The sequence below is a fragment of the Heterodontus francisci genome, chromosome 29 (assembly GCF_036365525.1).
Source record: "Heterodontus francisci isolate sHetFra1 chromosome 29, sHetFra1.hap1, whole genome shotgun sequence".
NCBI lineage: Eukaryota > Metazoa > Chordata > Chondrichthyes > Heterodontiformes > Heterodontidae > Heterodontus > Heterodontus francisci.
In genome coordinates, this window is record NC_090399.1 from 12,204,976 (window position 1) to 12,220,633 (window position 15,658).

The 15,658-nt window shown below is 45.8% G+C and overlaps 1 protein-coding gene across 1 annotated transcript; it reads left to right on the plus strand.

Annotated features, from left to right (window-relative positions):
• Positions 1-3,705: 3,705 nt before the first annotated feature.
• LOC137346123 (zinc-binding protein A33-like) lies at positions 3,706-15,247 on the plus strand. Its single transcript, XM_068009435.1, has 6 exons — positions 3,706-4,367; positions 4,457-4,552; positions 4,647-4,880; positions 5,508-5,530; positions 5,627-5,742; positions 14,516-15,247. The coding sequence occupies exons 1-6, from the start codon at positions 3,957-3,959 to the stop codon at positions 15,049-15,051; spliced, it is 1,416 nt and encodes a 471-aa protein (XP_067865536.1). The 5' UTR covers positions 3,706-3,956; the 3' UTR covers positions 15,052-15,247.
• Positions 15,248-15,658: the final 411 nt, after the last annotated feature.

A 15,658-nucleotide genomic window follows, 5' to 3' on the forward strand; every position in this document is an offset into this window, starting at 1 on the left:
ATGGACAAGTACACCAAGGTCCTTGTGACCTTCTGTACTTCCTAAGGTCCTACCATCCATTGCATATTCACTTGCCTTGTTAGTCCTCCAAAAATGCATCACCTCATACTTCCCAGGATTAAATTCCATTTGCCACTGCTCCACCCATCTTACCAGCCCATCTATAACGTCCTGTAATCTAAGGTTTTCCACTTCACTATTTACGGCACCACCAATTTTCATGTCATCTGTGAACTTACTGATTATACCTCCTATACTCACGTCGAAATCATTAATGTACACGACAAACAGCAAAGGTCCCAGCAACTATCCCTGTGGTACACCACTGATCACAGGCTTCCACTTGCAAAAACAACCCTCGACCATTCCACTCTGCCGCCTGCCACCAAACCAATTTTGGATCCAATTTGCCAAATTGCTCTGGATCCCATGGGCTTTTACCTTCTTAACCAATCTCCCATGCGGGACCTTATCAAAAGCCTTACTGAAGTCCATGTAGATTACATCAACTGCTTTACCCTCATCTACACATCTAGTCACCTCTTCAAAAAATTCAATCAAGTTAGTTAGACACGATCTCGCCCTGACAAAGCCATGCTGACTATCCCTGATTAATCCCTGACTCTCCAAGTGGAGATTAATCCGATCCCTGAGAATTTTTTCCAATACTTTCCCAACCACTGATGTTAGACTCACTGGCCTATAATTACCTGGTTTATCCTTGCTACCCTTCTTGAATAATGGTATCACACTCATTGTCCTCCAGTCCTCTGGTACCTCTCCTGTGGCCAGAGAGGATTTGAAAATTTGTGTCAAGCCCCTGCTATCTCCTCCCTTGCCTCACATAACAGCCTGGGATACATCTCATCTGGGCCTGGGAATTTATCCACTTTTAAGCCCGCTAAAACAGCTAATACTTCCTACTTTTCAATGCTAATATGTTCAAGTATATCACAATCCCCCTCCCTGATCTCTACATGTACATTGTCCTTCTCCATAGTGTGGTGGAGGCAGATTCAATCATGGCTTTCAAAAGGGAATTGGATAATTATCTGAAGATAAAAAAAATCACAGCACTATCGGGCAAAGTAGGAGGAGTGGGTCTAGGTGAGTTGATTTTCAGAGAACCAGTATGGACATGATGGGCCAAATGGCCTCTTTCTGTGCTGGAGCTATTCTATGATTCTAATTCGCCAAGTCTCCTTCAAATTCGCAAGGTGTCAGGTTCAGAGTTGAAGGGTTTTGACCCAGTGACAGTGAAGGAACAGTAATATATTTCCAAATTAGGATGGTGTGTGACTTGGAGGGGAACTTGCAGGTGTTGGTGTTCCCATGTATCTGCTCTTGTTCTTCTAGGGGTTAGAGGTCACGGGTTTGGAAGGTGCTGGTGAAGGCCCCTTTGTAAATTGCTGCAGTGCCTCTTGTAGATGGTGCACAGTGCTGCCACTGTATGCAGGCGGTGGAGGTGTGAATATTTAAGGTGATGGATGGGGTGCCAGTCAGGTAGACGGCATTGTCCTGGATGTTGAAGAGCTTCTCGAGAGTTTTTGGAGCTGCACTCCTATCCAGGCAAGTGGAGAGTATTCCATCACACTCCTGACTTGTGCCTTGTAGATGGTGGACAGGCATTGGGGAGTCAGTAGGTGAGTTACCCGCTGCAGAATTCCCAGCCTCTGACCTGCTCTTGTAGCCACAGCTTTTATGTGGATGGTCCAGTTCAGTTTCTGGTCCATGGTAACCCCCAGGATGTTGGTGATTTGGGATTCAGTGGTGGTAATGTCATTGAATGTCAAGGGGAACTGGTTAGATCCTCTCTTTTTGGAAATGGTCATTGCCTGGCACTTATGTGGTGTGAATATTACTTGTCACGTATCAGCTCAAACCTGAATATTGTCCAGGTCTTGCTGCATGTGGGCGAGGACTGCTTCATTACCTGAGGACTTGTAAATGAAACTGAACACTGTGCAATCATCAGCCACTATCCCCATTTCTGACCTTACAATGGAAGGAAGTTCATTGATGAAGCAGCTGAAGATGGTTGGGTTTAGACCATTGCCCTGAAAACTCCTGCAGTGAAGTCATGTTTGGTCTCTAACAACCACAACCACCTTTCATTGAGCTAGCTATGACTCCAATCAGTGGAGAAGTTTCCCCTGATTCCCAGTGACTTCAGTATTCCTAAATAGAAAGACTTGTGTTTATCTCACACCTTTCATGATCACTGGAAGTCTCAAAGCACTTTATAGCAAATGAAGTAGTTTTTGAAGTGTAGTCACTGTTGTAATACAGGAACTGCAGCAGCCAATATGCACACAGTAAACTCCCACAAACTGCAATGTGATAATGACAAGGTAATCTGTTTTGTGATGTTGATTGAGGATAAATATTGGTCAGGACACTGCAGATAACTCCCTGCTTTTCTTCGAAATAGTACCATGGGATCTTTCACATCCACATGAGCAACCAGGTGGAGTCTCAGTTTAACATCTCATCTGAAAGCCACCACATCTGACAGTACAACACTCCCTCAGTACTGCACTAGAAGTATCAGCCTTGCTGTTTGTGTTTAAAGCCCGAGAACAGGACTTGAACCAAGAACCTTGTAACACAGTGGTACAAGTATTACCAACTCAGCCATGTTTGATACTGAACTTAGAATTAGAATTAGAATTAGAACATTACAGCGCAGTACAGGCCCTTCGGCCCTCGATGTTGCGCCGACCTGTGAAACCATCTGACCTACACTATTCCATTTTCATCTATATGTCTATCCAATGACCACTTAAATTAAAACTTTAAAAATTGCCATCTCTGACTGGAAGGACATTTGCAAAGTACCAGACAATGAGGAAACAAAGGGAGCCAGTCCCTGTTCCTCCAATACAGGAACAGGGACTGGCTCCCTTTGTTTCCTCATTGTCTGGTACTTTGCAAATGTCCTTCCAGTCAGATTACTTGATGCTACTCTCTGTTAAATGTTGTCTTGATGTCAAGGGTAGTCACCCTCACCTCACTTCTGGAATTCAGCTCTTCTGTCCATGTTTGGACCAAGACTGGGATGAGGTCTGGAGCTGAGTTGCTCTCGTGAAACCGAAATGGAACATCAGGGAGCTGGTTATTGCTGAGTAAATGCCACTTGGTAGCACTGTCAATGATATCTTCCATCACTTTGCTGATGATTGAGAGTAGATGGTAATTGGCTGGTGGGATTTGTCCTGGATTTTGTGGATAAAGCATACCTGGGCAATTTTCCTCATTGTCGGGAGGATTCCAATGTTGCAGCTTGTTGTCGATTGTGTTTGACAACATGCAAAGGATCTTACACGTCAGTGTGAAATCAGTTGAAAACTGCCAGGGTCCATTCACCCTACAGTGTTAAAGGAAGAAAATTATGTCAACAGACAGCTTGTGGCTGATGTGAATAAGTGGCCCCCGCTATAAATTACATGAATGGTTCCAGCAGAGTGATACAGAGACACATACCTCGAACAAAAGTGACCAGTGGGAGGATGATTAACATCGTGGATTTAAAGGGAAAGGACAGTGTTCACTGTGCAATTCCTTTCAGATTGTGTGTCCCACAATGTTAAACACATCTTCACCATCCATTCCTGGGGAGATGGTCACAGCTGCTGTGAGACAGGAGGAGATGAAGGAAAACAGCAGGATTTCCGTCACTCACAGGATTAAAACCCCGCCTCCAACCCTCCCTCCTCGGACTTTCACCCTCCACGACTGCCTTCGATTATTCTCCTTCAGCCTCTCACTCGTTGTATCCTGAATACTGCTCGAGGTTTTGTCTCCCTATGTAAAAGTGGTCGGAAATAGACAACTGTGCGATAATATTCCCGGAGTATTGCAGTGAATTGAATCGGGAATCGCTGAACAGAAGGTTTTGGGCAGGGCAGTAACATTGAAACTGAAATCGGTTTAATCAGGAAGTGCCGAGTGTGAACATGGCTTCCAGAGAGCAGATTCGCAGTTTGACTGAGGATCTGAATTGTTCCATTTGTTCCGATTTCTTCACCGATCCGGTTTCACTGGAGTGTGGACACAACTTCTGCCGCTCCTGTATCACCCAGTATTGGGAAAAGAAGGAGATAAACTCCTGCCCGGAATGTAGAGAGGAATTTCCGGAAAGAAACCTCAGGAAAAATCGGGTCTTAGTGAGTCTGACCGAGAAAGCTCGAAAATTAAAGATGAATCCGGAAGAGAAGGAAAGTAAAGTTCAGTGTGAGGAACATCGGGAAGAACTGAAGCTGTTTTGTAAAACTGACAAGAAATTGATCTGTGACACTTGTAGAGATTCGCAGGAACACAAAGCTCACAACTTCCTACCCATTAAAGAAGCTGTTCAAATCTACAAGGTAAAAGGAAACAGATTTCATCACCTGATTATTTTATAACATTTTCATGGTCTAACAGTTTATTTTCTGAATTTCTCTCCCAATCCCAGAATCAGGTGAAATTGTCCTTAGATTCTCTCACGGGGAAGAAATCGGCGGCTATAGAAATGGAGCGGCGGCAGAAACAGAAGAGTTCTGAAATTAGGGTAAAGTCTCCCTCTGCTGATTTTAGAAATTTGATTTGTTTTTTTATTGTTTTTAATTGCAGAAACATGTTATTTTTCACGTTTCATTTCACAGGAGCAGTCGAACAGTCTGCAGACCCACATCACATCCGAGTTCAATAAAATGTACCAGATTCTCACTGAGAAAAAACAGCGTTTAATCCGAGATCTCAGGGAACAAGAGGAAAAAATTCTGGAACCAATGGAGAAAAATCTTTGTGACATTAAAGAGAATTTAAATGCTATTCAGGAGAAAGTTTCCAAGTTACAGAAGCAGTTGGAACAAGAAGACGCAGTAAAATTTCTGAAGGTGAGGGATTATATTTCAGTTTAGTTGTGTTTCTGCTCCACACCAATCTCCTCCCACCCGACTTCATTTCACCCAATTAATATATCCTTCTGTTCCTTTCTCCCTCATGTGATTATCCAGCTTCCCTTAAATGCACCTGGACCTCTCACCTCAGTCACTCCGTGTGGTAGTGAGTTCCACATTCTCATCACTCTCTGGATAAAGAAGTTTCTCCTGAATCCCCAATTAGAATTATTAGATTGATTATAATGTTTATGGCCCCTATTTTTGAATTCCACCCCCGCCCCACATGTAGAAACATCTTCTCTGCAACGATCATATTGACCCCTTTCATAATGTTAAAGATCTCTCTCAGGTTATCTCTCAGTCTTCTCTTTTCCAGAGTAATGTAGATTAATCTTTACTGTTAGTTTTACCCTCTCAGTTCTGCTCTCACTCTTGTAAATCTTTTCTGTACTTTCTCCTGTGTTTTGATTCCATTTTGAAATATCCTCTTTCTACTTGTGTGTCTGCAGCAATGAGAATTGGGAATTATCAGCAGTTTGTAACAATGTGGCTGTAATTTCTGCTGCCCAGATATAGAGGGTCAGTCTCTGTTAACTCAGATTGGTGTTTGATTTATTTCAGGAGGCAGCTTGTTGGAAGAGAAGGTAGGACATGATCTTTACTGGAACTCAGTGCAATTTGTAAAATAACTCTGAGAAGTGTTTCTGGTCAATTTATAATTAACTGTTTAATATTTGCAGGATTAGTGATGAAGATTTTGCGCTGTCATTAGCAGATGATGACTTGTCCATCGGAAAATTCAACAGCACTTTACCGTACCCAGTGTGGAGAGAAATGCTGGATTCCATTAACCCTGGTAAAACTCAGATAGGTTCCTTTGTCCTGATTTATATCTTATAATCTGATTTGTTATACATAAACATATCAAAGAGAGAATCTTTAAGTACTTAGTTATAAAGGAACGTGGCTAAAAATGGCCCTGAGTGGAATTAAAGTTTTATTCAGATAACAAATCCACCTTTTAAAAATCATCACCTTCAACTAGTCAGCTGAAAATGTCAGCTCCCTGAACATCACCAATACAGGAACTCTCAGATAAATCACTGCCTCCAAATCCCATCAATACTTTGTAAACTTCAGTAAGCAGAAAGCTCACCCTTCCCAGCTGAACCTTACCTTCTCTACAATACTCATCCTCCTGATGTATCTCCACTTTGTATGTCACACTCATGTCTATGAGCAAGGTCAGGACAGGATGCCTGTGAGTGAGGCTTTGTCTGCCTGTTGAGGGAGGAGGAGTGGGGAGGGATATGGAGTTAGCTGGTGTTCACTGTAGATGTGGGGAACAAGCACTGGATTATAATCCACTTGCTTAAAGTCGCGTCAAAGCCTGTTTTCTCCATTGTCTTGAGGTAACATGGCACTCACCCTCGGTGAATGTCTTTATGCATCCAGGTAGAGTATTAGGTGAAGGTTTCACAGTGGTGCATCACATTGAATAACCACCTCTACACAAACAAACATGTTTGTTTCCATGGGCCAGACTGCAGAAATCTGGCGTTGAGATCTTGGCCAATATTTTCGATTCAGCATTGAGCAGGAATTTAATTTTCTCCAATAACCAAATGTGGTGACCTTTCTGTTCATATGTATGAACATGACTGTGGCTAAGAGTGTCTGAGTCCCTGTCACCTGCATATGGTGTAGGAGTTTCAGTGGGAAGAGAGTAAGTTCTGTGATCCGGGCCTTGTAAAACTCGGGACTATGAGTTTGTGTGGGACCAGGTCACTACTTTTCCCCCAGGTTGCTCCAGCTGCTTGTTCTAGTGCTCTGTATCCACTGGGAGATTGTCCTATTGGGAGTGAAGAGCACAGTTCAGGTATTCACACATGGTTACTGTGCTGTCCATACATGGAGTGAGTGTGAGGAATGTTGATGTGGGGACTCCTCATTCGGGGCACAGAACTGAAATTTCACTTTGGGTTCCTGTTATTTGAATTTCATTCGGATGAAGTGACCTCCTTCTCCAGGAATGTGTATGTGCAGAGTAATGGGAAGGTTCCTGCTGATTAGTGGGATTACCCTCTGTTCTTGGCTGAGTAGAAGGTGATCAGTATTTGTCCCACCCACTCACTCAGAAACTGGGTGTGTTCTGAGGACAGTGAGGAGGGTCTCCTGTAGAAATACCTCTTCCACATGTCCCTTTCTGTCAATCAGTTTTCTTTTGCCTGATTATGTGTTGGGTGTTTGTTGAGATTCAAGGATATAATTTTGTTGATGGGTTGCATTCTGGGTGATGTCAGTTTGCTGGGTCCAGGGTGTTTTATCTGTTCCCGGTGGGGGGAGGGGAGGAGAGGGGGTTCGGGTGTCTCTGAAACTGGGCGTTACCCGGTTGTTCCAGTTTTGCTTGTGTTCCTGGTCAGGCTGTTGGACATAGCGAGGTGTGGGTCACAGCATCTTTATCCACTTGCTTCACTACCTCTCCCCTTTGAAATATTTACCCTCTTCCCTTCCTTATCTTTTCCCCAGGTGATAGTTCTTCTCTCCCTCCTCTGCAGGATCTGTTCTTGTTCCTCTTCAGCTTTTGTCCCCTAATGGGCTAAATAGACATTGTGGTTTTCACAGGATAATCCGTATCCAAACCCATTTAAAAAGGCTCGAAAATAAGGAACGAATGAGATGCCGATTTAATGCTTTTTAAATCAAATGATACAATCCAATCCATACAGTGACCGTGAGATTACTGGTACAGACAGATCACACAGTGACTGTGAGATTACTGGTACAGACAGATCACACACTGACCGTGTGATTACTGGTACAGACAGATCACACACTGACCGTGTGATTACTGGTACAGACCGATCACACACTGACCGTGTGATTACTGGTACAGACAGATCACACACTGACCGTGTGATTACTGGTACAGACAGATCACACACTGACCGTGAGATTACTGGTACAGACAGATCACACACTGACCGTGTGATTACTGGTACAGACAGATCACACAGTGCCATGAGATTACTGGTACAGACAGATCACACAGCGACTGTGAGATTACTGGTACAGACAGATCACACAGTGACTGTGAGATTACTGGTACAGACAGATCACACACTGACCGTGAGATTACTGGTACAGACAGATCACACTCTGACCGTGAGATTACTGGTACAGACAGATCACACAGTGCCATGAGATTACTGGTACAGACAGATCACACAGTGACCGTGAGATTACTGGTACAGACCGATCACACAGTGACCGTGAGATGACTGGTACAGATAGATCACACAGTGACCGTGAGATTACTGGTACAGACAGATCACACAGTGCCATGAGATTACTGGTACAGACAGATCACACAGTGACTGTGAGATGACTGCGACAGATAGATCACACAGTGACTGTGAGATTACTGGTACAGACAGATCACACACTGACCGTGAGATTACTGGTACAGACAGATCACACAGCATCCGTGAGATTACTGGTACAGACAGAATCACACAGTGACCGTGAGATTACTGGTCCAGACAGATTACACATTGACCGTGACATTACTGTTACAGACAGATCACACATTGACCGTGAGATTACTAGTACAGACCGATCACACAGCGACCGTGAGATTACTGGTACAGACAGATCACACATTGACCGTGAGATTACTAGTACAGACCGATCACACAGCGACCGTGAGATTACTGGTACAGACAGAATCACACACTGACCGTGAGATTACTGGTACAGACAGATCACACAGCGACTGTGAGATTACTGGTACAGACAGATCACACAGTGGCCTGAGATTACTGGTACAGACAGATCACACAGCGACCGTGAGATTACTGGTACAGACAGATCACACAGCGACCGTGAGATTACTGGTACAGACAGATCACACAGCGACCGTGAGATTACTGGTACAGACAGAACACACAATGACCATGAGATTACTGGTACAGACAGAATCACACACTGACCGTGAGATTACTGGTACAGACAGATCACACAGCGACTGTGAGATTACTGGTACAGACAGATCACACACTGACCCTGAGATTACTGGTACAGACAGATCACACACTGATCGTGTGATTACTGGTACAGACAGATCACACAGTGACCATGAGATTATTGGTACAGATAGATCGCACAGCGTCCGTGAGAATACTGGTACAGACAGATCACACAGCGACCGTGTGATTACTGGTACAGAAAGGTCACACGGTGACCGTGAGATTAATGGTACAAACAGATCACACAGTGCCATGAGATTACTGGTACAGACCGATCACACAGTGACCGTGACATGACTGGTACAGATAGATCACACAGTGACTGTGAGATTACTGGTACAGACAGATCACACAGCGACCGTGAGATTACTGGTACAGACAGATCACACACTGACCGTGTGATTACTGGGACAGACAGATCACACAGCATCCGTGAGATTACTGGTACAGACAGAATCACACAGTGACCGTGAGATTACTGGTCCAGACAGATTACACGTTGACCGTGACATTACTGTTACAGACAGATCACACATTGACCGTGAGATTACTGGTACAGACAGATCACACAGTGACCGTGAGATTACTGGTACAGACAGATCACACAGCGACCGTGAGATTACTGGTACAGACGGATCACACAGTGGCCGTGAGATTACTGGTTGAGACAGATCACACAGTGACCGTGAGATTACTGGTAGAGACAGATCACACAGCGACTGTGAGATTACTGGTAGAGACAGATCACACAGTGACCGTGAGATTACTGGTACAGACAGATCACACAGCGACCGTGAGATTACTGGTACAGACAGGTCACACAGTGGCCGTGAGATTACTGGTACAGACTGGTCACACAGTGGCCGTGAGATTATTGGTACAGACAGAATCACACAGTGGCCGTGAGATTACTGGTACAGACAGAATCACACGGTGACCGTGAGATTACTGGTACAGACAGATCACACAGCGACCGTGAGATTACTGGTACAGACAGGTCACACAGTGACCGTGAGATTACTGGTAGAGACAGATCACACAGTGACCGTGAGATTACTGGTACAGACAGGTCACACAGTGGCCGTGAGATTACTGGTAGAGACAGATCATTCGCTGACCGTGGGATTACTTGGACAGACAGATCACACACTGACCGTGAGATTACTGGTACAGACAGATCACACAGCATCCGTGAGATTACTGGTACAGACAGATCACACAGCATCCGTGAGATTACTGGTACAGACAGAATCACACAGTGACCGTGAGATTACTGGTACAGACAGATCACACATTGACCGTGAGATTACTGGTACAGACAGATCACACAGTGACCGTGAGATTACTGGTACAGACAGATCACACAGCGACCGTGAGATTACTGGTACAGACAGATTACACATTGACCGTGACATTACTGGGACAGACAGATCACACAGCATCCGTGAGATTACTGGTACAGACAGAATCACACACTGACCGTGAGATTACTGGTACAGACAGATCACACATTGACCGTGAGATTACTGGTACAGACAGATCACACAGTGACCGTGAGATTACTGGTACAGACAGATCACACAGCGACCGTGAGATTACTGGTACTGACAGATCACACAGCGACCGTGAGATTACTGGTACAGACAGATCACACAGTGACCGTGGGATTACTGGGACAGACAGATCACACACTGACCGTGAGATTACTGGTACAGACAGATCACACGCTGACCGTGTGATTACTGGTACAGAAAGGTCACACAGTGACCGTGAGATTACTGGTACAGACAGATCACACACTGACCGTGAGATTACTGGTACAGACAGATCACCCAATGACCGTGAGATTACTGGTACAGACAGATCACACATTGACCGTGATATTACTGGTACAGACAGAATCACACATTGACCGTGATATTACTGGTACAGACAGAATCACACAGTGACCGTGAGATTACTGGTGCAGACAGATCACACAGCGACCGTGAGATTACTGGTACAGATAGATTACACATTGACCGTGACATTACTGGTACAGACAGATCACACAGTGACCGTGAGATTACTGGTACAGACAGATCATACACTGACCGTGAGATTACTGGTACAGACAGAATCACACAGCGACCGTGAGATTACTGGTCCAGACAGATGACATAGTGACCGTGAGATTACTGGTACAGACAGATCACACACTGACCGTGAGATTACTGGTACAGACAGATCACACAGTGACCGTGAGATGACTGGTACAGACAGATGACATACTGACCGTGAGATTACTGGTACAGACAGATCACACAATGACCGTGAGATTACTGGTACAGACAGATCACACACTGACCGTGAGATTACTGGTACAGACAGATCACACAGTGACCATGAGATTACTGGTACAGACAGATCACACACTGACCGTGAGATTACTGGGACAGACAGATCACACACTGACCGTGAGATTACTGGTACAGACAGATCACACACTGATCGTGTGATTACTGGTACGGACAGATCACACAGTGACCGTGAGATTACTGGTACAGACAGATCCCACAGTGACCATGAGATTATTGGTACAGACAGATCGCACAGCGACCGTGAGATTATTGGTACAGACAGATCACACAGCGACCGTGTGATTACTGGTACAGACAGATCACACAGCGACCGTGTGATTACTGGTGCAGACAGATCACACACTGACCATGTGATTACTGGTACAGAAAGGTCACACGGTGACCGTGAGATTACTGGTACAGAAAGGTCACACGGTGACCGTGAGATTACTGGTGCAAACAGATCACACAGTGACCGTGAGATTACTGGTACAGACAGATCACACAGCGACCGTGAGATTACTGGTACAGACAGATCACACACTGACCGTGAGATTACTAGTACAGACAGATCACACACTGACCGTGAGATTACTGGTACAGAAGGTTCACACAGTGACCACGAGATTACTGGTACAGACAGATCACACAGTGACCGTGTGATTACTGGTACAGAAAGGTCACACAGTGACCGTGAGATTACTGGTACGGAAAGGTCACTCAGTGACCGTGAGATTACTGGTACAGACAAATGGCACAGTGACCGTGAGATTACCGGTACAGACAGATCACACAGTGACCGTGAGATTACTGGTACAGACAGATCACACATTGACCATGATATTACTGGTACAGACAGAATCACACAGTGACCGTGAGATTGCTGGTACAGACAGATCACACAGTGACCGTGAGATTACTGGTACAGACAGATCACACAGTGACCGTGAGATTACCGGTACAGACAGATCACACAGTGACCGTGATATTACTGGTACAGACAGAATCACACAGTGACCGTGAGATTACTGGTACAGATAGAATCACACAGTGACCGTGAGATTGCTGGTACAGACAGATCACACAGTGACCGTGAGATTGCTGGTACAGACAGATCACACAGTGACCGTGAGATTACTGGTACAGACAGATCACACAGTGACCGTGAGATTACCGGTACAGACAGATCACACAGTGACCGTGATATTACTGGTACAGACAGAATCACACAGTGACCGTGATATTACTGGTACAGACAGAATAACACAGTGACCGTGATATTACTGGTACAGACAGATCACACAGTGACCATGAGATTACTGGTACAGACAGATCACACACTGACCATGATATTACTGGTACAGACAGATCACACAGTGACCGTGATATTACTGGTACAGACAGAATCACACAGTGACCGTGATATTACTGGTACAGACAGAATCACACAGTGACCGTGAGATTACTGGTACAGACAGATCACACAGTGACCGTGAGATTACTGGTACAGACAGATCACACAGTGACCGTGAGATTACCGGTACAGACAGCTCACACAGTGACCGTGATATTACTGGTCCAGACAGAATCACACAGTGACTGTGATATTACTGGTACAGACAGAATCACACAGTGACCGTGATATTACTGGTACAGACAGATCACACATTGACCATGAGATTACTGGTACAGACAGATCACACACTGACCGTGATATTACTGGTACAGACAGATCACACAGTGACCGTGATATTACTGGTACAGACAGATCACACAGTGACCATGAGATTACTGGTACAGACAGATCACACAGTGACCATGAGATTACTGGTACAGACAGATCACACACTGACCGTGAGATTATTGGTACAGACAGATCACACAGTGACCATGAGATTACTGGTACAGACAGATCACACAGTGACCATGAGATTACTGGTACAGACAGATCACACAGTGACCGTGATATTACGGGTCAGACAGATCACACAGTGACCATGAGATTACTGGTACAGACAGTTTCTTGGGAGAAGTTGTAAACTTGTCATTCTAATATTATGCTGGTCGAGCTTGGAAGTTGAAATCCCACACAGTTTCCGTGTGTTGTACCATTTATCGATCCAGAGATTCTGTCAGTTATCCATCTGAAATCAGTCAAATTAGCACAAATGATTGTGGAATTTTAAACACAAGTTTCATCAAGTAAAAATCGAGTATCACCATCTTTCTGCTGGTTTAAAAATTAATACTCTGCAATTTGGCCGTCCAAACAAATGTTGCCCCAATCCCCCGTGACACTTCCCGATTCCCAACGAGTTTCACCCCGATCCCCAGTGAGTCTTTCCCCCGATCCCCAGTGAGTCTCTTCCCCTGATCCCCAGTTTGTCTTTCCCTCTGATCCCCAGTATGTCTTTCCCCCGATCCCCAGTGAGTCTTTCCCCCGATCCCCAGTGAGTCTCTTCCCCGATCCCCAGTTTGTCTTTCCCTCTGATCCCCAGTGAGTCTTTCCCCCGATCCCCAGTGAGTCTTTCCCCCGATCCCCAGTGAGTCTCTCCCCCTGATCCCCAGTGAGTCTCTCCCCCTGATCCCCAGTGAGTCTCTCCCCCGATCCCCAGTTTGTCTTTCCCCCGATCCCCAGTGAGTCTTTCCCCCGATCCCCAGTGAGTCTCTCCCCCGATCCCCAGTGAGTCTCTCCCCCTGATCCCCAGTGAGTCTTTCCCCTGATCCCCAGTGAGTCTTTCCCCTGATCCCCAGTGAGTCTTTCCCCCGATCCCCAGTGAGTCTCTCCCCCGATTCCCAGTGAGTCTCTCCCCCTGATCCCCAGTGAGTCTCTCCCCCTGATCCCCAGTGAGTCTCTCCCCCTGATCCCCAGTGAGTCTCTCCCCCTGATCCCCAGTGAGTCTCTCCCCCTGATCCCCAGTGAGTCTCTCCCCCTGATCCCCAGTGAGTCTCTCCCCCTGATCCCCAGTGAGTCTCTCCCCCTGATCCCCAGTGAGTCTCTCCCCCTGATCCCCAGTGAGTCTCTCCCCCTGATCCCCAGTGAGTCTCTCCCCCTGATCCCCAGTGAGTCTCTCCCCCTGATCCCCAGTGAGTCTCTCCCCCTGATCCCCAGTGAGTCTCTCCCCCTGATCCCCAGTGAGTCTCTCCCCCTGATCCCCAGTGAGTCTCTCCCCCTGATCCCCAGTGAGTCTCTCCCCCGATCCCCAGTGAGTCTTTCCCCCTGATCCCCAGTGAGTCTCTAATTCTCTGCTTTTTCTCCCAGTCTCTGTGACCCTGGATATGGAAACAGTGAATCCAGAGCTCGAGGTGACTGAGGATCGGAAGAGTGTGAGACGGACCGGGACCGAGAGGAGTCTCCCTGAAACCGGGAAGAGGTTTACAGCCTGGTGCTGTGTGCTGGGATCAGAGGGATTCACATCGGGGAGATATTACTGGGAGGTGGAGGTGGTGGGGAATCGGGACTGGAGTCTGGGAGTAGCCACAGAGTCTGTGGAGAGGAAGAAAGGGTTCAGAGAGAGCCCACAGATTGGATTCTGGTCCATTGAGCAGGTTCATGATCAGTTTTATGTAAACTCTGTTTCTCGATGCGCTCTCCCTGCCGATCAGATTCCCGGGAAGGTGGGCGTTTATCTCTGTTATGAATCCGGGACAGTTTCATTTTACTGCGCAGACACCAAGTCCCATCTCCACACCTTCACTGGGAATAAATTCACGGAGAAACTTTATCCTTTCTTCAGGTCTTGGGATGTAAACAAGTGGCTGAGAATCTGCCCCGGATCTGATCCGGATCTGGAATAGGTGCGGGACCTCGGGCCGGCCACATCACCACTGACATCACAATGACCTGACCCCAGGAGCAGAGGTCAGAGGTTGGGGGTCAGGGGTTGGTGGTCGACCCCAGGTTGTCTCTAAATGTATCATTTAATTTCCAAATTTTACATTGTAAAATCCCAATCAGACTGTAAATAAAACCAATTGAAATATAAATGTCAGCAGATTAAAATAAAAAGTTAATTAAATATCTTGTGTCTCTCCTTTCATTCACTCCCTGCTTCAGTCAGTCAAACCACCCAGTCCCGTCCTCCATCTCTTCACCTGTTTCCCAGTCTGGAGCTGTGATTTCTTCTGTGTTTCCATTTCTCACTCTGCACCCACAACATGAAAGCCTGAGGGAGAAATCCAAATATTGAAGGAGGAAAATACTGCGTTTCCATGGAGTCTGGGGATGTGATCATTGTAAAATTTGAATTCCCCCCCTTATCACACACAGACACACTGGGAATGTAATCGGATGCCCAGACTGTTTGATATTTTTGTCACATTCTTCAGGGAAATGTGTGCAGCCGGTAACAACTCCATCCCAGCCCTTTCTCATCACTCCCCCAATCATTTATATTAAAACAGC